The 26,421-nt window shown below is 42.5% G+C and overlaps 3 protein-coding genes across 4 annotated transcripts; all 3 read right to left on the bottom strand.

The window, feature by feature from the left end:
* Positions 1 to 53: 53 nt before the first annotated feature.
* On the bottom strand, positions 54 to 5,763 carry fbxo30a (F-box protein 30a). The gene is made up of 3 exons (XM_020098172.2): positions 5,579 to 5,763; positions 2,556 to 4,628; positions 54 to 2,383 (listed from the first exon to the last, which is right to left on the bottom strand). Exons 2-3 carry the CDS (start codon positions 4,572 to 4,574, stop codon positions 2,180 to 2,182), a joined length of 2,223 nt encoding a protein of 740 aa, XP_019953731.1. The 5' UTR covers positions 4,575 to 4,628; positions 5,579 to 5,763; the 3' UTR covers positions 54 to 2,179.
* Positions 5,764 to 6,990: 1,227 nt separating this feature from the next.
* LOC109636337 (pancreatic secretory granule membrane major glycoprotein GP2) lies at positions 6,991 to 12,481 on the bottom strand. Its single transcript, XM_020097979.2, has 9 exons — positions 12,248 to 12,481; positions 11,474 to 11,562; positions 11,278 to 11,382; positions 9,278 to 9,438; positions 9,051 to 9,186; positions 8,520 to 8,614; positions 7,729 to 7,897; positions 7,415 to 7,526; positions 6,991 to 7,317 (listed from the first exon to the last, which is right to left on the bottom strand). The coding sequence occupies exons 1-9, from the start codon at positions 12,333 to 12,335 to the stop codon at positions 7,142 to 7,144; spliced, it is 1,131 nt and encodes a 376-aa protein (XP_019953538.2). The 5' UTR covers positions 12,336 to 12,481; the 3' UTR covers positions 6,991 to 7,141.
* Positions 12,482 to 13,348: 867 nt separating this feature from the next.
* shprh (SNF2 histone linker PHD RING helicase) lies at positions 13,349 to 25,994 on the bottom strand. 2 transcript variants are annotated; one of them, XR_011244753.1, is made up of 30 exons: positions 25,859 to 25,994; positions 24,459 to 25,052; positions 24,195 to 24,324; positions 23,842 to 24,060; positions 23,493 to 23,571; positions 23,270 to 23,420; positions 22,966 to 23,068; positions 22,617 to 22,876; positions 21,887 to 22,528; positions 21,339 to 21,590; positions 21,108 to 21,186; positions 20,719 to 20,882; positions 20,352 to 20,608; positions 20,012 to 20,133; positions 19,696 to 19,784; positions 19,356 to 19,448; positions 19,093 to 19,200; positions 18,753 to 18,895; positions 18,488 to 18,661; positions 18,313 to 18,375; positions 17,986 to 18,211; positions 16,552 to 16,689; positions 16,092 to 16,193; positions 15,913 to 15,984; positions 15,447 to 15,635; positions 15,082 to 15,174; positions 14,903 to 14,989; positions 14,250 to 14,469; positions 14,008 to 14,088; positions 13,349 to 13,869 (listed from the first exon to the last, which is right to left on the bottom strand). XR_011244753.1 is itself a non-coding variant. In XM_020098187.2 (30 exons), the coding sequence occupies exons 2-30, from the start codon at positions 25,041 to 25,043 to the stop codon at positions 13,767 to 13,769; spliced, it is 4,983 nt and encodes a 1,660-aa protein (XP_019953746.2). In that variant the 5' UTR covers positions 25,044 to 25,052; positions 25,859 to 25,994; the 3' UTR covers positions 13,349 to 13,766. The 2 variants fall into 2 exon arrangements, 1 of the variants encoding a protein (XP_019953746.2); XM_020098187.2 differs by having other exon boundaries at positions 14,250 to 14,428.
* Between the last annotated feature and the right edge of the window lie 427 nt (positions 25,995 to 26,421).

Here is a 26,421-nt window from a genome sequence, read left to right as displayed (position 1 = left end):
CACAGTGGTGGAAACAGCTACAGTAAACTGGGGAGCTGAAAAAGAACCAAACATTTTAAAAACCGAGAGCCTCTTTATTAAAATGCTTCAAAAGTCGAACAACAAATGAAGCTGGCATATTGTTGTGAAAAACACACGTACACCTCATTCAGCAGGAGTGGAAAAAAACAACAATGAATTCGGATGAAATGCTGATACACTCCAGGTGCCTGCAAAGACCTGTCTGCATTGAAATGAAAGAAAAACAAGAGTGTGCTGCAGATGACAAACATTTAGTGACTGAAAGCTCAGGTCCCCATTCCACTTCATCAAATTAAAAAGGTTAGAACTTGAGGAATGAGGCAGATCTGACAGAAATTCATCATGATACAAGATTTGTTTTTTTATGTAATGGCTCATATGAAATCAAACTGAATCAACATGTCTGCAACTGGACTGACTGATTCATTTTCCAAAGACATCAAACTCATGCAGAGCACAAGGGAGAAAAAAACCCTCAGGTTTCTAATGTTACAGTACATACCTTCATGTGCAAATCAATATTCCAAATACAAATCCAGACTTTACAGATTTTGTCTCTTTTCTCTTTCCAAATAAAAGTACCAGTACAAAAATAGGAAAATAAACCAAAACTCAAGACTTATTAGAATAAAAAAACAGATTAAAAATCACTTGGGCTTTAAATCTGACTTCAAAACTATAAAAAACAACAACAAAATGTTTTTGCCCCTCAAAGGAATATAAATTTTTTCAGTTTTTTGTGACATTTTTAAACCAAGAACGTGATCTACTTAAAACTGTGTCCATGTGTTGTTAGACCTAAATACCAAATCCAAACAATTTTGATCACTCCATGTTTTTAAAGAACATTCAACAAACAGCTGACGTCCTGGTTCAGTTATTCCTGATGGGAAGACAAATCCAAAAAACTTTTCATTTGTTAGTCCACCACTGCAAAATACACACACACACACACACTATGTAGTAATAATACTGAGTGGTACACCAGTCGGCTGTAAGACCCCACAAGAATCAAGTCAGCGTGTCAGTCTGAGCTATTTCGTTGACCACACGCACAATCTGCTGCGAGACAAAGGTAACCCTGAGACACCAAAACATTTGAACAAAGTGTGACATGTAGTGCCTTAAACATACTCACATGATAAATAATGAATGTGAACATTATTAGTGATGCTAGTTACTGGAGGGAAGTGTGTGCCTGCTGTAGTCGTAAACACCTGACCAGCAGGGGTTTCTGAGGTCTGACACTGAGGGAGGGAAACAAACCTTCCTCGTCATCGTCGATGGTCGCTGATGGATTCTTATATTCACTGTGTGCCCTGTTCTGTCACTTGCTACATTTAGATTTTCAGAGAAAACTATTCTCATCCTGACCAATATGCCAGCTCATTGGTCAGAGGTGAGAGAAGAACAGAAGAGAACCCTTTGTTACTGCTGTAATTTCAGCTCCACATACCAAACCACTAAACACACCCCACACGCTGATGATGGTGCTACGCTTCTGCTGAGTAACATCAACAGTGTGGAGAGCGACCACAGATGTTTGGTCAGTCGTACTATGTAGCATTAACGCCATGAAACCTATGAGCTCTAAGCAGCACACACACACACAGACGGTCACTCACTATCATGATACAATATAAAACCGTGCAAGATACCAGTAAACTGTTACAGCTGGAAGCAGTAAAGAAATCTCACTGAGATGTTCTCAACGACCCCAAGACTAGAAAATCAAGTGTATCGCAAGTTAAGGCTCTACTCTTACCTCCAGTGTAGCACAGTACTGACTTATCAATATAAAAATAAAAAAATCTACATCATAACATCTGATTATTTACACTATGTCAGAGTAGATAATAGTAGAACTTCAGTACAATGGTATTAATAAATCCCTCATGAAACACAAGGCTAGCAATTCAATTTGATTGTGACCATCCTGATCTGTGATTGCGAGAACGTCAGCCCACAACTGGCCGGGTCTTATTTCTAGGAGGGAAGATTTTTGTTCCACTGTGAACCGAACAACAACCAGCAGTTTTTAACATCCAACCAGAAGTTGAAATCTTTTTAAGGCTGGAAGAGACAAAAGTCTTTAAACACAGTAAACGCTGGAGGAATTCCGATGGCCTCAGAAATGTCCAAACACTGACTTCATCGCTTATGCTACTGGTTTGAGAACTGAACGTAAACACCTGCCCTCTTTCGTGAGCTCTCTGGTGAAACACATGCACGGCAGAGGGATGGCCTCCTCCCGGCGACTGATCGTGTTGAACTTGCACTTCTTGAGGTGGTCGGCCATGCTGGCGATGTTGGCAAACTTCCATTCGTTCACTGTACCGAAAGCTGTACTGAATCTCCACACCTGAACGAGAAGCAGAATTGATCCATTACCTTTCATGCAGTGAGCATAATTATACATCATTTCCAAACAACAGATTAGTGAACAGATTCAAGATTCAAAGATTTTTATTGTCAAATGCACAGGAAATCCCCTGTGCAATGAAATTCGTATGCTGTCCTTTCAGGAGACTTACCTTATCTGTGATCTGCCATGAAGAAGAACCATCAGCACGCCGTTTCTTCTCCCACAGCAGGACGACCATGCCACGCATCTGAAGCAGACTGGCACACACATCCCTCATGGTGCGGGACACCCTGGATAGTTGGCACAAGCTGAAACTGTCCAGGAAGCTTGCTACATGTTGCAAAACCTCGAATGGAAGACTGCTGAACTGATCGCACTGATCAACAAAGTGGCAGGTGTTTCTTGGGAAGGTTTCTCCCGTTCTTAAAGGTAGACCAGGTTTAACCCCGAAAGAGCCGAGGTGCCTGTCGTGGATTATTCGGAAGCCCTGCACCGATGGGCAGAATCGTCTTTGGGAGTAGGTGCAGCCATAGTAGGCCAAGGGGCAGCGTTGTTCCATCCAGCCGTTAAGTCCAGCGTGGATATCTCCGTGTACGTTTTTGAAATGAGACGAGAACTCGTCCCGCCGGAACAACTGCCCACACACAAAAGTGAACATGGAGCGTTGTTTGGTTTGGTATCGAGCCACACATTCAAGCACCAGGTCTAGCCTGAGAGTGTGGAAGGGGCTGGGGTTGGAAAGCTGTGGGCTGGCGTGATCACAGGCAGAGGCTGAAGCAATGTCCCCCACCATGGTGTTGGTAGCAAGAATGGCTGAGGGGAAGGAGAATGTCTGAGTACCAAAGTCAATGTGATAGCCATCAACAAATCTGCTGTCTGAGATGCCTCTGCCCCCAGGAGAATCTCCGAGGCAAAACAGCAAAGCTGCAGTGATGAGGTCGATGCCGTGGAGACCCAAGGGGTCGTCAGCTACCTCTAGGTCAGACGTATCAACCGACTTGTCCTCCATCTTTGCTCGAAACAAGTACGGGTCTGACAGCAGAGCCCGACGTCCATTAAATGTGAACATGCTAATACCTCTTAGGACTTCTACATTCTGTAGTTTACGCTCCAAGCACCTATACCTGAGTTCACTGGGTAAGTGTTGCACTTGCAAGAAGTTATTTCTCGCATGATCAGAAAGCAGCAATGGCATAGGGGGTGAGAGTGGTGCTTGTTGGGGCACAGGAGGCCCCAGAGCCACGAGGGGCATGAAATTCTGAGGCATCTCTGGCCAGATGAGATTGGAATCATTTACTGGCTCCTCAATGATATCTTCCTTTTCCTCAAAAAACAACTCTACAAAATCATTTTCTTCTCCCCAGCCAATTCCATCTCCTTCTCTATGTGTGTTCACAGCAAAGTCAACTCCACCCACTGCTCCAAGCTCACACTCTGAATCAGAGTCGCTCTCCTGCATATCTACATTCTTCCCACCCTCAGCCACATAAACATTATGGTTATCACCATTTTCTCCGTTGTGGAGGGCTCCATTCTTATCAGTCTTTTCCCCATTTAGATTCCCAACAATTACATCAATATCCGCAGAATTAGAGAGGATGTCCAGAGCTGCTGCCAAACTTCTACTTGTCTCCGATGAGCTGCTGTACAACTCAGTATAGGGTTCTGCCTCCATTTCCACTGTTCTATTACCTAACACTGTCTCTGGTAAACTTGACGCTGTTGCCATCTTGTTCTTTTCATCTGCTTCTTTAACTCCATTCTTTGACACAGTGGTCGTAACCTTCAGGGACTCTAACAACATCCGCTGGTCCTGCAGGGCCAAGGCCATGTCCAGCTGCTCCACCTCATCAAAGTCTTTGCTCAAGTTCTCATAAGACTTGCGATCAGCGTAGCTCACGGGCCAGCGGTTCCACTCCATTGTACAACATACTATACTTGCAGGGCAAGTCTCCAGGTGCTTTGCCATCCTGATCCTTGCAATTGAGAAGGGGCATCCAAACCCACTGTTTAGGCACGGCAGCCGCTCGTACGGACACAACAGGCGATGTTCCTCAAGTTTACATGAGTGAAAAACTGCCCCGCAAACAAGAGGGCAGCACATGAGGTCGCAAGAAACCCCCGCTTCTGGTCTTACCATGCATCTTCTTTTGATGCATTTAAGGCAGTGGGGGTGCAGGTTCTCCATTTTCTCACTGTGTTGCTCCGTGTCCAAGAGGGAAAAGGGGTGAGGCGTTGAACCCTGTAACAAAATCAGCAAAGTAACATTTTATTCACAGCGTTGGAGATTTAACAATCGAATCATGGTTACAGTAACACTTGTCAAGCACATGGAGTCCTCAGCTTGAGCACAGAGCACGCTGGTGTCACATTATCCCATGGACCTATATGCTGAGTTGCACACTGTCTCGACACACGTGAGCTCCCATGCCTTCAAAATGTCCTGTAACTCATCCCCACACATGTCCGCTCTCTCTCCTGTCTGTGCCTGTTTACCACATATTCAGGCAGATCAGTATCATTTCACAACACCCTTCTTAGATTTCCTGGTGACACCAGTTCTTTCAAAGCTTCGGGAGCAAACCTGACCCCTCACCTTTAAGATCTCAGACCACAGTTTGGTGACAGGTGAGATAAACCCTGAAGAATTTCCACTTGTTGTTCAAGCTGTTTGTCCCCCAGCCTCCACAGGCCTGTGGGGTAAATACCTCTGAATCATTAGCCTGGGCTTTATTTTGGTGGTGTGGCTTGTGGAGGGGATAATGATCACTGGGCTCAAAGAACACCAGACAATAAATGAAAGACCCACAACAATGCTGCAAGTCCGAACAGCAGTGCCACACAGGAGGGCTATTGTTCAAGACCTTACGGCCACTGCCAATAACAGCTAACAGGCTAAATTACGCAAGCAAGGTTAGCAAACCGCTAAAAACACAAACAACTCAGAAGCCGGTTCTTACAAGTCAACCCGTTTACAGTCTCAGTACCGATTATACTCCTGCAGCGTGTACAAGTATAACATGTTGTCATGACAACTGCACTGAAGTAAGAGCGAAGTGTCGAGACGCCAAACTTTGTACAGTTAAACAAAAGAAACACAAACATCATGGCCAGCCAGTTAGCTAGCTAGCTAGCACTAGCAGCTACACTTCGTTAGCCTCGCTCGCCAAGTCGCTTGTAGAAGCCGCTTACCCGAGTCTCGGGGATTTTCCCGGTGTTCGGTGGATGTCGTCACCCGCGTTCAGCTCCGTGTTCATCCACAGAAAACCTCCCCGTCAGCACATCGTCCGACGAGGCCGGAGCTGGAGAGTGTTGAGCCGGAGAGCGTTCAGCTGCTTCTGTCGGTGTCTGAGTTGTTTGGAGCGGAGGGGCACGACGCAGCTGCTACGTCACCACGTAAAGGGTCCAGTCGTGTCCGCGAGCGACTGAAATAGACAGAGAGGGAAAACCCCCAGTGACTGTTCACTATATATACATGTGTATAAATATACAGTATTTATATATATTTATACTCATATATATATATATATATTCTAAATGTATGGGATGGTGCTTCTCAAGTTTTATGGGGACAGACTCAGCAAATTAAATGATTAACTATTTATAAACATGTATATAATGAGAAAATCAAGGCCACTGAATTAAATAAGTATAATTAGATAAAACTATCCCTTTTCATTGTATTTATTTTGTCAGTGTTTTATGCGGTTATTAATTCCTGCATTTATTTATTTAATCTTTTTTTGTCCTTCATGTCAGAGGTGTTCTGTTTATTTTATTGACCAACAACACCACACTGTTTTCTCGTTGTTTGTTTTTTTAGCTAAGCTTGACATCATAATGTTATTATCATCTATTTTTGTTGGTAAGAACAACAACCGAAACAAGTTTTATGAAGTAGCCTTGACCACAGTTTATTCTAATATTTATACACAAACATACATATAACCTGAAATTTCTGCTTAAATATCTATTATTATCCCAACTTTTCTACTTAAAGGCTGATATAAGATATATACCCCTAATACCTCTAATTACTCCTGTTTGCGGGACATCAATGAAAAACTAATAACTTTAATAACTTTATAGGCTTTACTTAAAAAACAAACTATATATGTGTTACCTGCTTCACAGAATGAACCAGCTGTATTTGTCTTTTCATGAGATTTATAAAAATATAGTTTAAAACCAACATTATCCCTTAAATTACACACGATAATAGAAATATTTCCACTACAACTAAAACCCATTTACTAAGGTTGTATGAAAGGGACATCAAGTGTTCTTAAAGTACCAAGAGTTAAAGCACTAATTATATATTTAACATTGTAAATACAGATGTATTGCTGAGTAAGCAGCATTTTAATGTTGAAGCTGGGTGGTGTGAAGCAAATTTAAAGAGTTTGTTCTCTTATGCAGTTATGTTTAATAATTCATCATATTTTAAAGGCTGATCTTTAGATAAGCACAGTGGAGCAAAAATGAAAAAAACATTTGCTTCTGAAATATAGTTGAAGTTTAAAGTAGAATAAAAGGGAACATTCAAGCAAAGTACAATGACCTGAAGAATGTCTGACTTAACTTTCACCACTGTGAGAAACAGCAACAATTGAGGGAGAACTTTATTAAGTCGATTTCCTAAAAAAGCAACAAATTCATTTTTCGTCATTATCATAAATCACAAGCGTGCATTTGCTTTTGCATTTGTGTTTGTTTGTCCATTCATCAGCTCAGAAAAGTTCCTGATCTCCTGATTCACGAGGCCACCTCTGAGATGTGGTGAATGTTGGACAGAGTGAGCTGCGCCTCCCTGGCTGGGTAGAAACGCCTCGAGCGCTGCCACAGCCGCCCAAACACCCCTGTGATGAGCAGCAAGATAACCAGCAGTCCTCCGAGGACAAAAGTCTCCACGGTGGGGGCTCCGCCTGCATCTACAGACACAAAGGAAACAGGTGGAATCACACTTTTGCATACAAATAGTTTCCAGTATCTGGAATCTCAAAGCTTTAAAGAGATGTAAAAACTCACTCAGATTGGGCTTTTCACTGTTTAGTAGCCGTCTGATTGGTCCATAAGACACTGTGTGGGACAGTGGGACGTCTCTGCGCATCCTCATTAACGAGACTTCACCAGAGCAGTTCTGGAAATACATGAAAAGAATTGATGCAACAAGATGCGTATTTAAAACCAGGGCAGCCTTACTGGGCCATCATGGAGCTGAGAAACTATTCTGTCCTGATGGGTCTATATTAAGGACATAAGCTGAGCATATCACAGGCTACTTGTCTGAACTGGCCTGTGACTCCCAGTGTGAGGAATGGGTGTAGCGTGCGTTCACTCACAGGCTGACACAGCCCCGGAGTGTTGTGGCAGATCTGGATGTTGCAGTGGAGGAAGACGTTGGTGTAGGAGCTGCCAACAAACTTAAACATTTGTATCCTGAACATGGCCTCCGGACCCTGGCCGTTCCTCAGCAGACTCAGGGTCTGCTCGTTTGACAGCACCGGGCAGCTATGGGGAGGGAGACAGAGAAGTCAGGCAGGTCTGGTGTGTGTGTGGGGGTGTCATTTAAATCTAGAGTGCAATACTGCAAGAAGGAAGAGATTTCAAGTGTGATGAATGGAAAAAAGCCATAACGTAAACATTATCTGCAACAGCATGAGAGACGGATTTATTGGAGTACCCCCCCCCTCCCCTGCATTGTGAAATCATTGTCCTGCATTTCATTGCTCTCTGCTGTTGCTATCAGGACCAAATACTGCCTGGTTGTCAAGGACGTTCACAGCTGTTGAACTGAAACGCATGTGGCCACTCAGACGGGGGAGTCACATGACCGAGTGACTGAGAATTTGTTGTCTGGCCTGTTCTCCAAGCAACAAATTCTCTTATTTCAGATTTCATCAGCCCTCGTGTGAGAGGACTTAGAGCTGTTTGCCAGTGTGGTGAAATAACAACAAGCTATAAGTAGATTTCAACCCCCCCCCCCCCCCCCCCTTTAAATTATCTTATGTGAATGAATCCATCCAAACTTTATTATTCTTATTTTTCAGGTTCAAAACTAAGAGCAGAAAAAAAGAAACTTTGCCACTGAGATATTTTTTTCTGCTTTTGTACCAACACTTGGGAGGCAGACCTGTCTCTGATGAAGGTGTACTGTATGTTGCTGTATGGGTCACTGGTCGGTGTAGCCCAGCACCTCTCGATACGCAGCATCAGGTGAGCCGGTATCTGTGAGGACAGACGTGGGGGTTGAGTGACAGTTCAGTCAAAATGTACAAATGGGAAATTCTTTTCCAACATGGACTGTGAGATTCTGATTCACGGTGTGTAAACAGCAGCTGTACAAAGAGGTTATAACAACATGGAGGAGAAGAAGAGCAGCACGTCGGGTGTCAGATTTCCTGTGTTGCTTGTATCGCTCCACCACAGGACATATTGCTTAACATCATGTAACAACACGCTTAACCTGATCCAAAAATAACTGTCAATAGTATGAATACTTCAAGTTCTGTCATGTGTTTTTGTCTGTAAGTCGAAGCTCAGCATTCATCATCTCTGTCACGGCTCATCTTAAACAGGCACTTTACTCAACACTAAGTGTTGCTTAAAATATGCAACTAAACCTTACACAATATTCAGGTTAGTATGAGACGTAAATATTTACCATGAACACTTTAACAAAAATGTCTTCGTCCAGTGTCAGCGACGGCACAGTCGTCCATCTGTCCTCGAAGGCTTCGTCTTTGTACAACAACATCGACACCGAGAAGTTCCCGTCCTCCGTGTTTAGAGTTATCGTTCTGTAGAGTCACAACAAAGGACACGTGTTTAAAAGGAATCATGTTACTGAGAGGTCAGAGGTCATTTAGAGATTAAAAAAAACACACTCGCCTGACGTCCACTCGGATCATGTTTTCACCGTTGGGCTGCTGCACCATGTAGTTGAGGGGATAGCGACACACAAACGTTATGTTGATGTAGTTTCTCGTGATGACTTCTGAATCGTTGTTGTGTATGGTGTTGATGAACATGATGTGTGTGTCATCTGAGGCCTGAGGAGAGAAAGACAAACACAAAAATACAAAAACAGTTTATCTTCAGATTTCTTAATGAGATATTCTCACAACTGAGGTGATAGGATAAAAAAACATTTAGCAAGTTTTGCGATACAAAATACCTGAAACTATTAATAGATTTTTAAGTTTCATTGTATGTTTATTATTATTATTATTAGGATTGGTAGGAAATACACATGACAATTTCCTAGAACCCAGGATGACATTATTTAAAGAATTATTTTGTCCGACCCACATTCCAAACTTCAAAATATTCAAGTTACTACGATCAGGTTTGGCATTTTTGCTCGTAAATGTGTTAAAATTAACCGATCAATAAAATAGATGTGGATTAATTAAAAACACTTAATTGACTTTAACATTCAAAAACTCAATTGTAGGAAGTGACTGAAGCGACTTTATGTGACCTCTTTCCCAGGCTATTACGTCAACGGCCATCCTCCCTTCACACACTGTAAATGTGAGCGATACTGCTCAATATTCTTTTGTTGGCAAGTGATGTTGATGAGACTGTAAAACTTAGACGAGGGAAAAGGTTGTGTCCAAGGTTTGTCTGGGCCCCTGCTGGGGGCAGACAGAGGACGGCCTCTGTGGTCCCCGAGCAGGATGAATTGTCGCGGGCTCTAACGGCCGAGACGTCTTTTACTACCTCTTGGTAAACACGCGACCCCCCACAATGAGCACCAGCTTTTCTACGACAGGCAACTGGTCTTCATTACTTCATGACAGGACCCCACTGCCACTTGCACTTGTCACTCAGTTATACGAAGGCTCTGCGTCTAACACAGAAGTATCACTGAAACAGGAGCAGAGGACGCGGTCGTGTCTGAATGAAAATGTTTGACTTTTAAACCCAACAGTTCAGTCACTCCTCTGCTGACGACTGAGGGTTTAAAAGGTCCTGCAGTCAAGGTGAAAGCAAGACTGACACACACGACATTCTTCTTCTAATCCAGAGGAGACATACTTTGCTCAGGCTCTATGCAATAAGCTTGTAAAACTTCTGAGGTGCAGGACTGGGAGACTTTTTCCCCCTGTGTTAACCTTTTGCTCACTTTACAAGAAAAACCTTCACGCATTCCAATCAAGAAATCCAAGGACACTTGTGAGCTGAAGTAGAGATTCAAACCACTCCAAAGATGGAGTCCATGAGAACAGGGGGATTAAAATAACCAAGGGGTGAGTTGACCGGTGATTTATGGCTTTCCTATTCACTGAGCTTCAACAAATAATCATCATTCCCATGTAAATTCTGATAATTTAGGATTACAAGGCCTTTCAAGGTCTGGCCGCTGCGCTGAATAAGACCCTGTGCTGTCATAGAGAAAAGGAACAACGCCACCCTTCTTCCTTGACATGCACGCCACTCCCCACCCTTTCTTTTCTCTTCACTCCTTTCTGTCTGGGTTCAGGGTGTGTGCCTTTCTCTGTCCATCTTATTATACATATGAGCTAATTCCTCAGTGCCCATCTGAACACAGAACAGAGGGTCTCAGTCCACATTTACGTCAGCACAGGAAGAAAAAAAAAACCCCACACTGCTCCCAGTCCAGTTCCCACAACAACCAAACACATCGTAAAACGGATTATTTATAACGATGGTGATTTTATGTTGTCAGTGATGGAGATACCAAGTGTAGTTTGTCTTCATGGTGGTTAAAGCTGAGGTATTCCTCTTTTGTTAGCAGCTCTTCTAAATGTCTCAGCTCACGTGCAATTTGATTCGTTTTTTTTTTTATTAGACTCTTAAATCCTGCAGACGTGACTTTCACACACTTTAAAACAAATGTTTGTCAAATGTTTGAGGCTCTGTACCATTATAGTCCCACAGTCTGACAGATTTGTCTTTATGCTGAAGACGTAGTCATCTCCGACCTCAACCCCGCGGCACTCCGGATCATTTAAATGCAAATCCCAGACCTTAACACAGGAAACACAATAATCAACACAAATATTCAATCATAAAGCAAAACACACAATCTACTTTTAAGGAAAGATTTTAAAGACTTACATAAACTGGAGGCTCTTTGTTGAGGAAAAAAACACTGGGTATAACAACCTCCATTTGATCGTTGGTGCAAATGACAGTTTCATTGAGCTCTAATGGGGAAAAAAATATTTAAAAAAACAACAGATTAAACTTCACACAAACTTTTTAGATAATACAAAATAATATTTTCGAAAACCTATACCACTTTTGCACACTCTACAATCCTACAAATGTATATTCAACATTTAGACAAAGCAATTTAACAGTGTGTGTTATCACATATTCAATTGAAATGTACTCAAGTATTCTGGTATTTCCAGTTTTGGCTGCTTTATGTTTTTATTGTACCTCTCACTCAAATACATTCAACTTACAGCTAACTTTTTAAATGATGATTGTATGTAGACAACATGCAGCAATATGATGCATTATTATATATTAGAAAAACCCAATATTGTACAGAGTAGTGAGTGGATTTGCTCGAGGAATCACATCTTGAAGAACCTCAAGCAAGTCCACCTACAATTGCATGTCACTGGAAAATACCATGACTGAGAATCTTCACAGGAATCACATTCACTGCTGCTGTGGTCAAAGAAACGAGAAGCGTAAATAAAGTCTAACTGAACTTGATTAGATCGTTTTTATGAGAACATTTCAAAGATCTGAAAGTCTGGGAAACTTGTGCTAAACCTCCAATCACTGTTAAATGACTTATTAAGAGTAGATGGTTTCTGTGGTTTGACCCCTGACGTTTCCTCCCTGAGTGTGTGATGTGATGTGAAGTGAGCTCACCCTCCTCCTCAGGCTCCAGATACACTGCCGAGATGACCATCCTCATGGTGAACAGTAACCAGGCAAAAACCAAACTGGCAGGTGCCATCTTCCCAGAGCTCTCCTTCTGCTTTGCCTTAGCTCAGCCACTCCACTACCTTTTTGGCTCTTTCCCCCCGAAACTCTGTGAATCTTTCTGGGGACTCGCTGTCACTACAAGAAGAAGTACCTGTCTCTTACCCCAACCCTCGAAACACAGCTCTAATGAACTGGGAGCCTCCCTCTGGCCTTAAAACACCAGCTTGAATGATGTCCCCACCAACAATGAGATTCCGCACATGAATAGGGGGAACTGAGGGGAGTCCAAGGTAACACGTATGTTACCGCCCACTGCGGCGACGTCCTCTTAGTAAACATCTTACAACTGTTTCTTACGGAGGGCCAACAAGACATCTGGTAACCATGCAAGAGAGGAACAACAGCGCTCGGCCGGCACTCTTTGTCGTCTACATCCTTTGTCTGGACATTTTAAAATCTTTACTGGTGCGGGAATCCCAGTCAGTCAGGCAAAAAGAAACTCATTACGAGTCAAGGACAATTCAGTGATGATGCCAAGGACCTGTGAGTGCATGTGTGTGGGAGAACAGACCATAAAATACTTTGAGAGGCACAGACAAGAAAGGAGAATCATTATTTTTGAAAAACACTATGATACTAAAATAAAAGTGAAACAGTAATTTATCTGTTAAACCTTTTAGGTGGCAATGTAAGAGAAAGACGAGCTGACTGCTGCAAAGGAAACTTCTTCACATTTTGCGACTTTTATGAGTTTGATTTACAAGATTCGTTTCCAAGACACTGAATCTTCCTCTTTTTTGTCTTGCAAATAAGACAGGCTCAAGTGTCAGGACGAGCATTGTTTTAAAAGACAAATCGCTTAAAGAAGATTGTCTGGAACAAGAGAATCCTGTAATAATCTCTCACTACTTCTACGATTGTAAAGAAGTAAAAGTCCGAGCAACACTTCAAGGTCAACGGCTTCCTTCCTGTCGACATTTTTACTGCATAGAAATAAATCACAATAAAAGGCACCACACAAAAAGAGCTAGAGTCGTAACAGGATGACGGTGGACAGATTTTTATTTCCGGAAAGTGACGATAGCACAATGTCTGTGTTCATCTGCCTTGTCATACAGTGAAGTTCTTTATAAATGCACAGATTAACACAAACAAAAATATTGTACAGTCCAGTCAAATGTGATCATCAGATATGTCCCTGCACAGCTGAAGTAGTTACAGAATCCGTTAAGTTACAGCCAAGACATCACACATACCCCCCAAAAAGATTTAAAATTCGAAACTGAAAACAAATAAGAAAACTTGTCTTTTGCTGTCAGTGATTTGCTCAAATATGCTAAGATGCATTTAAAACTTCATGATGCATATATAAAAAAGTGGAATGTGCAAAATCTGGCTATTTTAATCACCCACTGGGTGAAGAGAAAGCTGCTTTGTATCTTCATCAGGTGTCTCATGATGTCTAGACTCCCTCCAGATGTTCAGTATCATCAGTAAACAGATCGGCGAGGTCAGCTACTGTCAGTACTGCAGCCTCCGAGTGCTTCATGGCTGTGCTGGTGTGACTGGGTTAAAGGGAAGAAAAAAAACATTTATAGGTACTGTGAGTTCAGCTGCCACGTTCCAACCTTTAAATGTCAAAATCTCCCTTTGAATTAAAGACGTATTCCAGTTTAAATTTACTGCCTAGTGTCAACTCGTACCTTTTCTCTGCTGTTTTCAGCATCGCCTGCATTCTCTCTTCAATCGTGGATTTAATGAGGAATCTGTGCACGAACGTTGGCCTGGTGGACAGACACAAACAAAGACTTTACACTGGATGTGAAAACTGTAGGTCCACCTGTCATAAAGAGATACAGACAAATGCGCATATTTTCTGAAATGTTTCTTCGGAACATTGCATCGACAAACCAACCCCTGCAGGCCTGAACTACCTGGCACTTACTTGGTTTGTCCGATGCGGTGCACCCTGCCGATGGCCTGGAGCTCGTGAGCTGGGTTGAGGATCGGCTCAACCAGCAACACGTGAGTGGCTTCGATGATGTTCAGACCGTTGGAGCCCGTGTGGAGAGGAAGGAGAAGAATGTTGATGTTCTCTTCGTATTTGAAGGAGCTCAGATTCTCCTGGAACATTGAAGTCGACAATGAGATTGATATAATCACACCTGGATGAGGAGACATTGTAGCAGCAAATACATCGTTGTCACATTTTGTTGTGTTTACTTCTTTTGTCTTTGTGAGACAAAAATAAATCAATAAATCCAAGTATTCTGTTTTAAACTTATATTTTTCCTTTTGGAAGAGGGATGTTGGGTCTTTTATCCTGGTTGATTCACTGAAACTGTGGAGAACTATCAGAAATAACAATCTGAAACCTAAAGGGGATCTTGGGGTGTCATGAAATCGGTTGAACCTAAAGATGAAGTGATAGGAATGATCTTTTCTTTTGCTGTAGCTGAAAGGTGGACAATTGCTGCATTTGTGCAGAGACATTGCTGAAACTTTAAAATGTCCTCACTATACTATTGTAAACTCCCCCTGGTGTTATAGCAGTGGATATTGCATTAGGTAGAAATGGTTGCAATTCAAAATCCAAACCTGGAATTTGTGAATCCCATTGATTTGTGAGAACTCCAGGTTGTTGTCAAACAAGGCCTTAGCGATGATGTCCAGGACGCTGAGCCACTGAGCGGGAGAGAGAGAAACTGGGTCAGATCCAAACCAGATATCATCAAAGTAAATCACTATCTGAGAGAGCACGGATAGTTTACAGTTACCGTGGAGAAAACCAGACACTTGGCTCCGGGGTCGGTCGCTTGAATCTTCTTCAGTGTTCTCACCACTGCCTCCACTTTGGTAGAATGGCTTCCCTGACAAACGCAGGAGGAGGAACGTTAGGTTACAGTATGATCAGCAATCAGTGACCTGACCAAAACTGTGCTAAAATACAATTATATATATTAATGAGCATGAATTAAAGGATAACTGCAGTCACAACTAGCATTTAAATCATTCAGGCAAGCAATAAGATACAACAAAAACGAATTAAGCTCAATTGAACCAATCTGACAAATCTTTATATTAGGACTCAGTCATAACTAACATAATAAATATCCAGACTCGTGCCTGTTGCTCCACTGACCTTGACTGGGATGTCCTGGTCCTGACTGGACGACTGCGTGGTGAACACATAGGAGATCTCAGTGTGGGACGTGTTCTGCCTACAAATGGCACACTTGATGGCACGCCGCCTTGAGCCCGTGCTGTACTGCTCCACAATGATGGAAATACACTCGTTACAGAAGCAGTGGCCACAAGTCAGCACTGCCCACTGGGGAAGAGAAAGACAAAGAATTAAGATGCTATCAGGGATTCTCAAAACCACAGTCACTGTGGTAGCTAATCTAGACTCAGGAGCTGGAAAACGTTTCATGGTTTGGTTTGTTTTTTGGCAGGATACCCAAACACTGATGATACAGCCAGCATCAACCAAATACCAAATGTTAAACCAAGTTCCTGGAGGAGAAGGAGTCTGCTTCAGACTGGATGTAATTAAAGTCTCTGTGCTGATGAGACAGTTGTACAGACGGTAAGGTGTTCTGTCTCACCTCCTGTCCCAGGGGGCGTGCACAGATGGGACAGGGTTCTGGATTCAGTCCTCCAGTTGATTTGTCCTGGGACTGAAATAGAATAAATGATGTAAGTTAGACTGAGATCATACCACAAGTTTTAGAGTGAGCAGCTGAAGGATTTACGTTCTTTGCAGTTACTCTTAACTGTTTATTACCTTCTCCAGATTTGTGAGGTACAGAAACTGGCCAAGCTTCTTTTGCAGCTGAGACTTGGCCACTGCCTGGTCGTTCAAAAGCTTGACTCTGTTCTGCTCCACCTGGAAGCAAAGCAGCCGAGGACAGGGGTCAGGAATAAAATAAAAATAGCAAAGGCAGAATATTACATCCTTGGAAACAGCAGCAATGCTTTTTGGCATCCTTAATAGATGTTCCATTTTATTTATTAAGTACAGTGCACGCTCTAGTGAGTTCCAAAACATAAGAAAGTAAAATATATGTGTTTCAATGTCAAATCTACCAAATGGTTGTGTCTGTCACAAGACCCAGAAGTGAATGTGGTCTCCAGCTATGTGACACCAGGAGTTTACCATGTGTGTGAAAACAGTGACTATGCAAAATTCCTTTTTTTTAAGATGAACCAGACAGAAACAAGCTGTGTCACTGTCTTTCATTCACCTCGTGTGGCTCGATGATGTGCAGCAGTTTGGGCTTCGGCTCGTCAGGAAGGCGAACTCGTAGCCTCTCGGTGGCCATACCCAACTCATCGATGGCTGACACATGGTTCCGCAGCACCATCCAGTACTCATGCAGCACCTGAGGAGAGACAGAGGCAGCGTTCACTCCCATCTTTGCCCTTCTATGTGAGGAAAAATAAAAAAAACTTAAATACAGATTCTGGCTTTTGTTTCAACCTCACACCTGGAGGTGAAGAATCTGGTCTTGTCCTGAATTTCATATTAAATTCTCTATTCTTTAACCAGATTTGTTGAACAATTCAGCAATATGAAATTATTTAGAAGAGATGTAATATGAGGCTAATGCTGCAGACAATTAAAACTGAAACAGAGACTTAAATAATTGATTTATAAAACATTTTTGTTGAGATCCAGTAGGTTTGTTTGTTCATTTGTGTATTCTTGGGTTTAGGTGGAGAGTGATGTCATAGGGGGGCGGGGTTAACTCCATCGTGGGCGACCCCACACACCTGGCGGGGACGCGCACTGTGGAGTCCTCCTGCAGCGGACAGGTGATGATCTGACAAAACCTCCGTCCAAGACAAAACGTTTCCTGACCCACAGCGCGGACCTTTCACCACACACCTTCACTTTGCACGGGGACACTTCCCCATCACTGTTAAACTACAACGACACGGCGGCGTCTGAGCTGGCCGAGCTCGGAGCCTGGCGTGGCCGCAGGGGAAGCCCAACAGACCGCGTGGTGGTTCACGAGCCCGCTGGAGGAAGACGCCGGGAAGCTCGGCTGAAAGACGCGAGTTCTCCACGACCTCCCGAGGCAGCGAGTCAGCCGACACATAGGTAAGTGAGGCAGACAACACAAGTAACCTGCGCACACCCAGGGAAGGAATTAAAGGTCCAGTGTGTAAGATTTAGGTGAAAGGGATCTACTGGCATAAACTGAGTATATAATAACCCTAGTGATGTTTTCACTAATGTGTTTCATCTAAATTGTCTGAATTGTTTTCTTTATCCCCTAGAATGTCTTTATATTTAAATACTTTATATTTACATCAGGAGTCGGTCCTCTCTACGGAGGCCGCCATGTTTTTTTACGGGAGCCCTGACTGGACAAACTAAACACCTTTCTGAGTTTTTATGACAACTGAAGGTTTCCACCGAGAGAGGGTGAGGTGATGGTTATACAGCTGCAAAATGCAACTTCAACACTAGATGTCACTAAGTTCTACAGGAGCGTACATTTATTTGCATGTTTGGTCGGTTATGCTCAGCATTTGCAAACACGTTTTTTTTTAATTGTGTCTCAAAAAAACAGACATTATTTTGTCTTGTCTTTTGTCTCTAAATTCTTGTGTTACATTTTAAAAAGGTTGGGCTTCCTTGAAAACAAGGTTTTGTTGGTGTGTGTACAAACCTTGTACTCCTTCTTCCAGTTCTCAAACAGCTCCATGAAAGTGTTGCCCTCCTCCACCAGCTCCGGATCCATGCGTTTAGCTTTGGCGAAAGACAAGATGGCCTTCAGCGTGCGCTCAGTCTCACTCGCTGCCCAGAGACCTCGGCTGGTGGTGGGGAGACGGTCGTCCACCAGCCCGTCCTCGTCCTCAATCATTTCCTCAAAGATGGCTGTCTGACCCTTCACCCTGTGAGGAAATCTTTCTATTTAACCACCACTATGTTTTTTGTTTTTTTACACTATTAGATTATTAAAACTTACAAGTGTCAAGAATATTGTTTTACATACGTGTGAGAAAACAGCTTGGACTCATAATCGACAAAAAGTTCATCTGCTTTGCAAAAGACACAGCTAAAATACAACAAGAGAAGAGCATTAGTTCAAATAGACAATAACTTTAACGCTTTTCAAAGGCTGAGATGTAATTGTACAATTTGCGTAAAACACATTTCTGATGTCTTACTTGTTAAGTGGCAGTCTCATAGGCCTGAGGTGACAAATTGTGACCTCGTCAATCACTGTTTTTGAAGCCGGGCCTTCAAGATTCTTCACTGCGTCTTGCACAGTCTTCTGGGATTTCATCAGATCTTGCATTTGTGTGGTGAGCAGGAACTGCAAACCACAGGCGTCACGGAACCTGCAGGACAAGCACACACTCAAATCAATTAAATGTTTGGTCTAAGAGGAACTATTACCTATTATCTTATTATGTAGAATGAATTGTGTACTTGTCAGCCATGGAGAGCTTGCTGGCTTGTTGTTTGTAGCTTGACGTCAGCTCATTCTTGATGCGAGACACCAGATCATCATCGGTGGAGAAGCGGATTGACTTCTGAATAACATCCAGCCACCAGGGAGAGTTCAGCTTCACCTTGACAAAGAAAAATGTGTTATTTTCATTTATTCTACTTGACGATGTAGATAATGTACAAAAACTACCATTTATAATTGGCTCTTGATGAGTTTGATATATATGTAGTTTCTGGATCAGTGTTTGTCCATATCCTGCTGTTTGGTAGATTTTTTATTTTATGTAACACGACCTTGGTGGTAAAAGACGTTTCTTACTTTGCGTCTCAGCTCTTTGATGTTCTGTAAGACCGGCTGCAGAGCCTGATGGGCGTCCGCCACCTCAGAGTCGTACTTGGTCATGTAGTGCTGTCGCAGCTGCTCGGCCTAACGAGACGCAGAGGACGAGGGCGACAGAAGGCACAGTTAAAATGGGTAGTATTAAAAACAAGCTTGATGCAACAATCAACATTGGGATGTAGGAACTGAGGAAACAGCTGAGGTTTTATCCCCAGTGTTGATGAGAAATGTTTATATATTACCTCCTCACTTAGTCGATCGTCTCTCAGTGTAGGTGGTATCCCTCGATGCTTTGCACTCAGCAGTTCCATCAAATTATGGGTTGCATGGAGTCTCTGAACAAACACGATCATTAGATTAGGTTGTAGACTATGAAATTACAGAATATTTATTTTGATTGCAGATATTGCATCAGATATTATATATATATTATATACTTTCACAAAAGTATTTGTTTTCATTGGAATTGATGCAATTGTTCATTTTATATGAGTAGATGTTTTGCTTTGGTTTGTTTCAATAGTGAAATCCTCCATAGATTAATCACAGACACATGAAAATGAGTAGAATGAGGCCACACACCTGTAATGAATCTGTCTTCAGTCTCCCTTTGTGCTCCTCTGATGAGCGAAGCACTTCTCTATACATCTCCGTCGCCTCTACAAACTCATCTGAAGGCGGCGAAGGAAACGGTTAATGAGACGTGCCATACAAACCACCGCGGTACATTCAGCCACATTATACATATCTTCTTACTGAGATTTCCTTCAACAAAACATCTCAGTACAATAAGTGTTGAGACATAAAGATGAGGTTGTGGCTTGTGTTCTGTTTTGAACTGATTCCCATGGGAAACTTGGAGCAGAGCGAGCACAAAAGCAGAAGTGGTGTTTCATACCTCTGATGATGTGAATGCCAGCCAGGCCATTGAGCGCACACACCAATTGTCTGTGAGCTTCTTCACACTCCACTCGACATTTCTTCTGCAGGGACTTCAGGAGCTCCTCCATCGTCATGGTGCTGGAGAGAGGACAGACAAACCCACTTAACGAACCCTCAAACGCAAATTACACAGAGTAAATCAGCTTTAAATAAACACAACTGCATCTTTTAAGGTTACTGAAGCTGTGAAACTCTATTTAGTTGAGCAAATGGTTAATTAACTGGTGCAGCTGCCTTCGGAAAATGGCCCCTCTTCTCCAATGAGAGTCGTAAAAACATAAAAAAGTATCATCTACCTTTTCTGTAGAGGCAGGAATTCTCCCCTCACAGCCTGTGGATGGCAGCAGGCCTGGCGCAGCCTCAGCAGCGGGTACAAAATGGTGTTGACGGTGCGGCGGTCGAGGCTCCCAAGTTTCAGGCTCCAGTCAGAGATCTTCCTGAGTTTGACCAGAGCGTCCTGGGAGCAGACCTCGTGCTGACGGTGGTAGAAGTGACCCTCGACGGGGGAGAAGCGGAGCCAGTGAACCTCCTCTGTCTGAGGTGGAATCTGGATCTGGAAAATATCAGGATCGTCAAACACTGCGGCCAAATTTTCTGGAATTACCAACTCAGACATTAGTAAAAATTGAGAACTAAACACAACAAGAACTTTCATGATCTTACCTGATCGATGACGTCTTTTTTAGCCGATCGCCATAATATTTGTGCAATTACATTGTACAGAGGTTCTGTGTTTCCATGTCGGTAAGGGCGATAAAGCAGCTGATGCCACCAGTGTTTAACCCAGTATGGATCAACTCCCAAGAAAAGTACAAGGCCATACAGATCTGGAAATGAAAACAATCTGTTTAGGTTTAAAGGATTTTTTAAAAATGGCAGGAGTAACTTCGTTGCAAGACTTTTTCTTGAGTGTCAGATATCAAGTAAAAGCAAAATTACAAAAACAAAGTGCGGAGAGATGCAGAGTCTAATCAGAGAGCCTCCTACTCAAGCCATGCATTGTTACTGAGGATAATTCATTCCAATGTAAATACATCCATGGTATTTATTACCTTCTAAGCCTCTCTGGACAGGAGTACCACTGACACACCAGCGGTTGACAGATGTGAGACGCAGAGCCATTTCTGCAGCCTGAAAATAAAAAAATAAAACGGGGCATAAACAAATTTTACCAGACAAACTGAAATAAAATACTCTATAACACAAAAATTGATATCTGAGAAATAAATATGCAAAGCAATAAGATAAGAGATACAAAAACTACACCAAAAGCCTCAACTTACCTTCGCAGTTGGACATTCAACCATCTGAGCCTCGTCCAGACAGACGCGCCACCACTCCACCGCCACCAGAGGACTGGGAACGGCCATGTAGCGCTTCTGGTTGCGGAAGCGGCGTCCATCCTTGCTGTTGCTGTGGGGAATGTCGACGTAGTTGAGCTCCGACCGCAGCACGTCGTAGGTGGTGATGACCACATCCTGTTCAGCGAGCATGTGTGGCTGGATGAAGCCGTGTTTCTTCACACCCTGATAAACCTGAGAGAAAAGAAACACTCCGTATTAATTCAGAAGAGTGAAGGAATTAAAGTGAAAAGCTTTGTTGTTTTTGTCCAAGTATTAATGCAACAGAATTTAACGCTTATTTTATTGTTTAAAGCTGGAAAAAAGACATTTGTAGTTCAATACTAAACCAGCGAGGGGAAAATAATCTGGGACAAAGCATCTTAAGATTTGGTATTAATGTGTCTATTCTGGTTTGCTGACATGTTAATGTTTTACATTTCCACCCTGTGCACAACAAACATCTACCAAAAATATATATATTGTTTTACCAGCACTCGAAGTGAGGACGACCTAATGTGACGGTTGATCTCCTCCACCCACTGATGGCAGATGGAGCTCGGGGAGATGATGAGGGTGGCACCAGTGGAGACGGGTTTCATGGCAACCAGGCAGTGAGGGCAATAGAAGGGAGTAGTTTCAAGGCTTTCCTCTTTGTAGTTAACACAGTCTGCGTGCTGCCACAGCTGACAGTTCATACACTGGACACGGGCCTTGTAGTCGATAATGCCCAGTTCGCCACAGATGCACTCAAAGCGGTAGTCTGGAGTGTTGAAAGGGACCACAGACGCTCTGGTGGGGGTTTCTGTCCCCTCCTGTGGATCAAACTGAGGAGCGTCTCCCCTTTCTTTAGCGAGATCTTCCATTCTGGACGTTTCATGTGTATCTAACTCACTTTTATCCTGAGACATCTGTGAGGATGTTGTGGACGTATCCATCACGTCATCATACTGATCTGCTTTCTCGTTCAGATCCCACTCTGTCTTTGTTTCTCTTTGCTCTGATACAGGGCAGTCAGACGAGCTCAGATCTCTTTCATCCTCTGTGAGAGAGTTTTGAAGAGCTGCCTCTGCCTTCTTTTTTGCTCGTCTCTGAAACATTTTCCTGGGCGTGCCCTCTGTGTTCTTTGAAATCTAATGAAATTAAAAGATAAAAGTGAGATTTAACAAGAAAGACATTTTTGCAGCATAAAAGATTCATAATGGAAGTGTTTATTCTTACAGACTTGGATGCTCCTGCTAACATCTTCTTTGTTTCTTTGTAGTTTTTTCCCAGCTTGAATGACCCCGCCAAGCCACGACCTTTAACCCGGTCAACTAGGCCTTCATCGATCAGCTTCGCCAGCATCTTCTTGATGTGGTTGCGGTTCTTTAAGAGGTTGTAACCGTAAGTGGCGCGGATATACGTGAACACGGCGTTGACTGAGGCTCCCTTGCCAGATCTCATTTCCTTTATTGCTGTGAGCAGCATAACACGCACAGCTGCAGAGAAATAAACATGTTTGAAATTTTGAATCAAACTGCAAAGGCATTAAAAGCTGTGATGTCTGAGAGGAGTTTGAGAGACGTACTCGGGTGAGATATTTTCATTTTAGGCTGAACTTCAGGCCTGCAGTGGATAACTTTCTTTCTTTCTAGCGGAGGAGGTGGAACAAAGTAGTTCACAGATTTTCCCTGAAAAATCAAGAGATAAATCAAGAAAAAAACATTTTTCATTTCCTAATGCTTTATTTACCAAAAGATGTAAAATAAGGGAAATAAGCAGAGAAAATGTCAAATGTCAAAAATAAAAATTACTACAATCAGAAATAATTATCCGTGACACTAATTTAGTAACTCTGGATTATTCATCTAAAATTGCCTTCTGATCCTCACCACTGGCAGAGTAAGAGCCTCCTGCTCCACGTCCAGTCGGGTGTGACAAAGGATGAGAGCTAGAACCTCCACCGTCTTTCCCAGTCCCATCTCATCAGCCAGGATCCCACCTGGCCACTCGATGCCCGCCAGAGGAAATTCTCTGATTAAACTGCAGGAAAAAACAGATATGTCGAAAACTTAAAATACTTTTACTTCAGTATGAAGTTATTAAAGGTCTTACCAGCCTGTAAAAGGGTTGTAGAACAACTTCTTTCCACACAAAGTGACCAACTCCCGCCAGAGGTAATGCAGCAATTGTTCTGCAACGAAATTGTAAACTTCTCATATAACTTCTGCACTTGCACACTTTTAACAGTCTAAAAATGCATTTTACAATGTAAAACATTGTAGACTGTAAAATAAATATGATTTTTTAGGTAAATAATCATATTGATCTCATAACCTGAGATGTAAAGGCTTTAAATATCAAGACTGATTTATTAAGAAGATAATATTCATCCATCAAAATATTCCATTTAAATTATGAATGTGTGCGTTAAAGAAGTCAGGGCAAAGATAAGAAACTCTACCTTTATGTGAATTGTTCCTGTATTTCTCTCTCTTCAGCATCCAGTTGACGGCCTGGCTCTGATAGGGTCTGAGCACAGGAATAAGAGCCTTGTGCTGGACGTCACATGTCACCTCCTGGCTCTCTCGCTGGTGCAGATGTCGGACATAATCATAGAGCTCCTCTACATTCTGTCTCTCCAGGTCGGTGTCGCACTCCTCCTCCTCATTTTCAACAACTTCTACATGGAAAAGCAACGAAAACACAAATATATCCAGACAGGATGTTAGTGTATTTGATTTAAACCCCACAATGCTCTGAAGAAAATTTCATGGTGATCACAGCAAGCACTAGACACTGGGAGCAGACTCTTACCAGGGATGATAAAATCATAGAAATACTCCATTATCTTCTGCATTAGTTGATTTGCTTTCTTCAACCGAGCATTTCCCTCACTGAGGAAATCAGGCTTTCCGAGCCCAGTTTCTAACAAGTAGATCCCAACCTGTCAAAATCAAACAGTTGAAGTAAGAAAACCCAGTGTTTTAAAACTGTGACACAAAATTTAAGAAAAACAAAATGCAGAGCAACTAAGAGGTAGTTTGAAGTTAGAATTCAGAGTCATTGTTGCATTCATACCTTGATCGACTCATCCTTAGTCTGGTGGCAGAGCTGCATCACCCTCCTCTTCTGCAGCCAGTCAAGATCCTCCAGCGGGATCCAACTGAGGCTGCACTCCGCTGTGCAAGTCTCCTCTTCAGGCGTCCACTGCCCAGAACTCTCGTCCCAGCTGTTGTAACTGAGGCAGAGCTGGTCCCCCATCTTGCGGAGCGTGAGCGCTTTCTGCTCACAGTCACATGGTAGCCAAGCCGGGCACACACGGAACTCCCCAATGAGTGCCTTCCAGATGTTGACCAGCTTTGAAGGCGGCACAACAGTCAGCGACAGAGAGGTTGAGGCGACAGCGGCCTCTGATGATGTACAGGGGAGCTCCTCTGTGAACCGGACAGAGCGGGTGCAGGCATCAACTGTGGGGTCCTCAGTGGATGAGATTAAGAAGCTGCTGGGAGTGGGGTCACCTGGAAGAATGGAGCAGCTAGGTGTCTGGTCTTCTTCCTCCTGGGTCATCTCGTTCTTGCGATCGTCCAGCATGTTCCATTCCAACTTCTTCTTAGCGTCTTCATCGACCCTCACAGGAGGGGCTCTCTTTCTTCGGCTACTCATGGTTGAATTCTGCAAGGAGAGTAAATGTTGATTACAATGAAAATGTCTCTTAACTATGAACAGTGGCATATGACAAAGATACAAGAAGTTGAATTGCAAAAAAAACCTATACTTTAAAGTTGGCCAGATGTTCAGTTAAGTTAGTTCATGGTGTTATTGTGACTCTCAGACAGTTTGGTGTTTGGTTTTTAAGTAATTGCTGAGTTATTACCACTTCTAACTACTTCACATCACTAACTCTATACAATGCTGTTGAACAGAAGGAAGTGATCAGTGCACGTTCAGACAAATGCAAAACACCAGTGAACTACTTTATAGACACTGGATCGTGTTTTTAAAGAAAATTCAACACGTGTGGAATCAAATCCCTCCGATGAATGTGAAGGAAAGACCCTGTTGTTGATGTTAACATGGGAACATCACACATGTAGAGGACGTTTCTCCACAAGTTTGTGCCTGTGTTTGTCCAGTGGGTTCACATATGTTCCACAATGAACCGTGTTGTGTATAAATCACCAACTCGAGGTTTATTATTCAGTTATTACAGCGATTCAAGGTGTTTACATGTGTTTTCACTTGTATTTTGACTTTAGTATTCCACGTTTTGTCCTTTCCTTTAAGTTAATATCTTGAATATACACTCTGGTTGATATGAGAGAACTACAAACACAAACACACACATGTATGAACAGGTATAAACACTGTTACACAATGAAAACACACGGAGTCTGTATCGCTGCGAATTTTAGCGTCCGACTGTGAACAAGGACATGAAAAGCACCTGGTTTCTTGTCTCCAGCCTCTCACACACTCACCTGGTTTCTATCGCTGCTTCAGAAATGAGTTCATGTTCCTGTATTTCCACACGATTCAGCCGAAATGGACCAAAACACTTCATTTAGCGGCTGTTGAGTGTCCGCCATGTTTAAATGCAGGAGGTGACGTCAGAGCAGGAGGATGTTCAGGACAATAAAAGCATGCTCAATTATTGGAAATAAAAAAACAAACCTTTTTTAATTTATCTGATTTTCTTACATTTGATCTCATCTAATACAGTTTTTTCATTTTATTTTCATTCATTCCATTTACTTTTTACACTTCATACTGTAATACTTGGACTGAGATGAAACTTATTTATATAAATATTCATTTAACCAGAAGGTATCTAGATGACTTGGGAAAAACATCCACCTAAAATATATTATTCACATGAGAACAATCACATAACCCGAATACTACACAACAACATTGAAAACAAAAACATGCACAAATTAATTATACTGCCTTATTTTTTCAGTTCTTTCTTATTACGTCTATAAATATTTTAGCAGGTTTGTGCAATGTAAAACACGTAACTGCAAAGTGTAATCGTTGTGAT

This window comes from Paralichthys olivaceus, chromosome 12, assembly GCF_024713975.1.
Source record: "Paralichthys olivaceus isolate ysfri-2021 chromosome 12, ASM2471397v2, whole genome shotgun sequence".
Classification (NCBI taxonomy): Eukaryota; Metazoa; Chordata; class Actinopteri; order Pleuronectiformes; family Paralichthyidae; genus Paralichthys; species Paralichthys olivaceus.
The sequence above is the reverse complement of the archived record's forward strand: the minus strand, read 5'-3'. Positions and strand labels throughout refer to the sequence as shown.

Bases quoted from the DNA above. Each gene is read 5' to 3' on its own strand.
- LOC109636337 (XM_020097979.2), bottom strand. From the start codon at position 12,335: ATGGCACCTGCCAGTTTGGTTTTTGCCTGGTTACTGTTCACCATGAGG. The intron at 9,187-9,277 runs GCGAGTGTGTTT...GTGACTCTACAG, and splicing joins ATGATCCGAGTGGACGTCAG to AACGATAACTCTAAACACGG. The intron at 7,898-8,519 runs GTCTGCCTCCCA...CCCTCCCCATAG, and splicing joins TACACCTTCATCAGAGACAG to CTGCCCGGTGCTGTCAAACG.
- shprh (XM_020098187.2), bottom strand. From the start codon at position 25,043: ATGAGTAGCCGAAGAAAGAGAGCCCCTCCTGTGAGGGTCGATGAAGAC. The intron at 23,572-23,841 runs GTAGAGTTTCTT...ATTTCGTTGCAG, and splicing joins CAGGAACAATTCACATAAAG to AACAATTGCTGCATTACCTC. The intron at 15,175-15,446 runs GTCAGTGGAGCA...TGCGTTTGTCAG, and splicing joins ACCAGGACATCCCAGTCAAG to GGAAGCCATTCTACCAAAGT.
- fbxo30a (XM_020098172.2), bottom strand. From the start codon at position 4,574: ATGGAGAACCTGCACCCCCACTGCCTTAAATGCATCAAAAGAAGATGC. The intron at 2,384-2,555 runs GTAAGTCTCCTG...CTTCTCGTTCAG, and splicing joins CATGGCAGATCACAGATAAG to GTGTGGAGATTCAGTACAGC.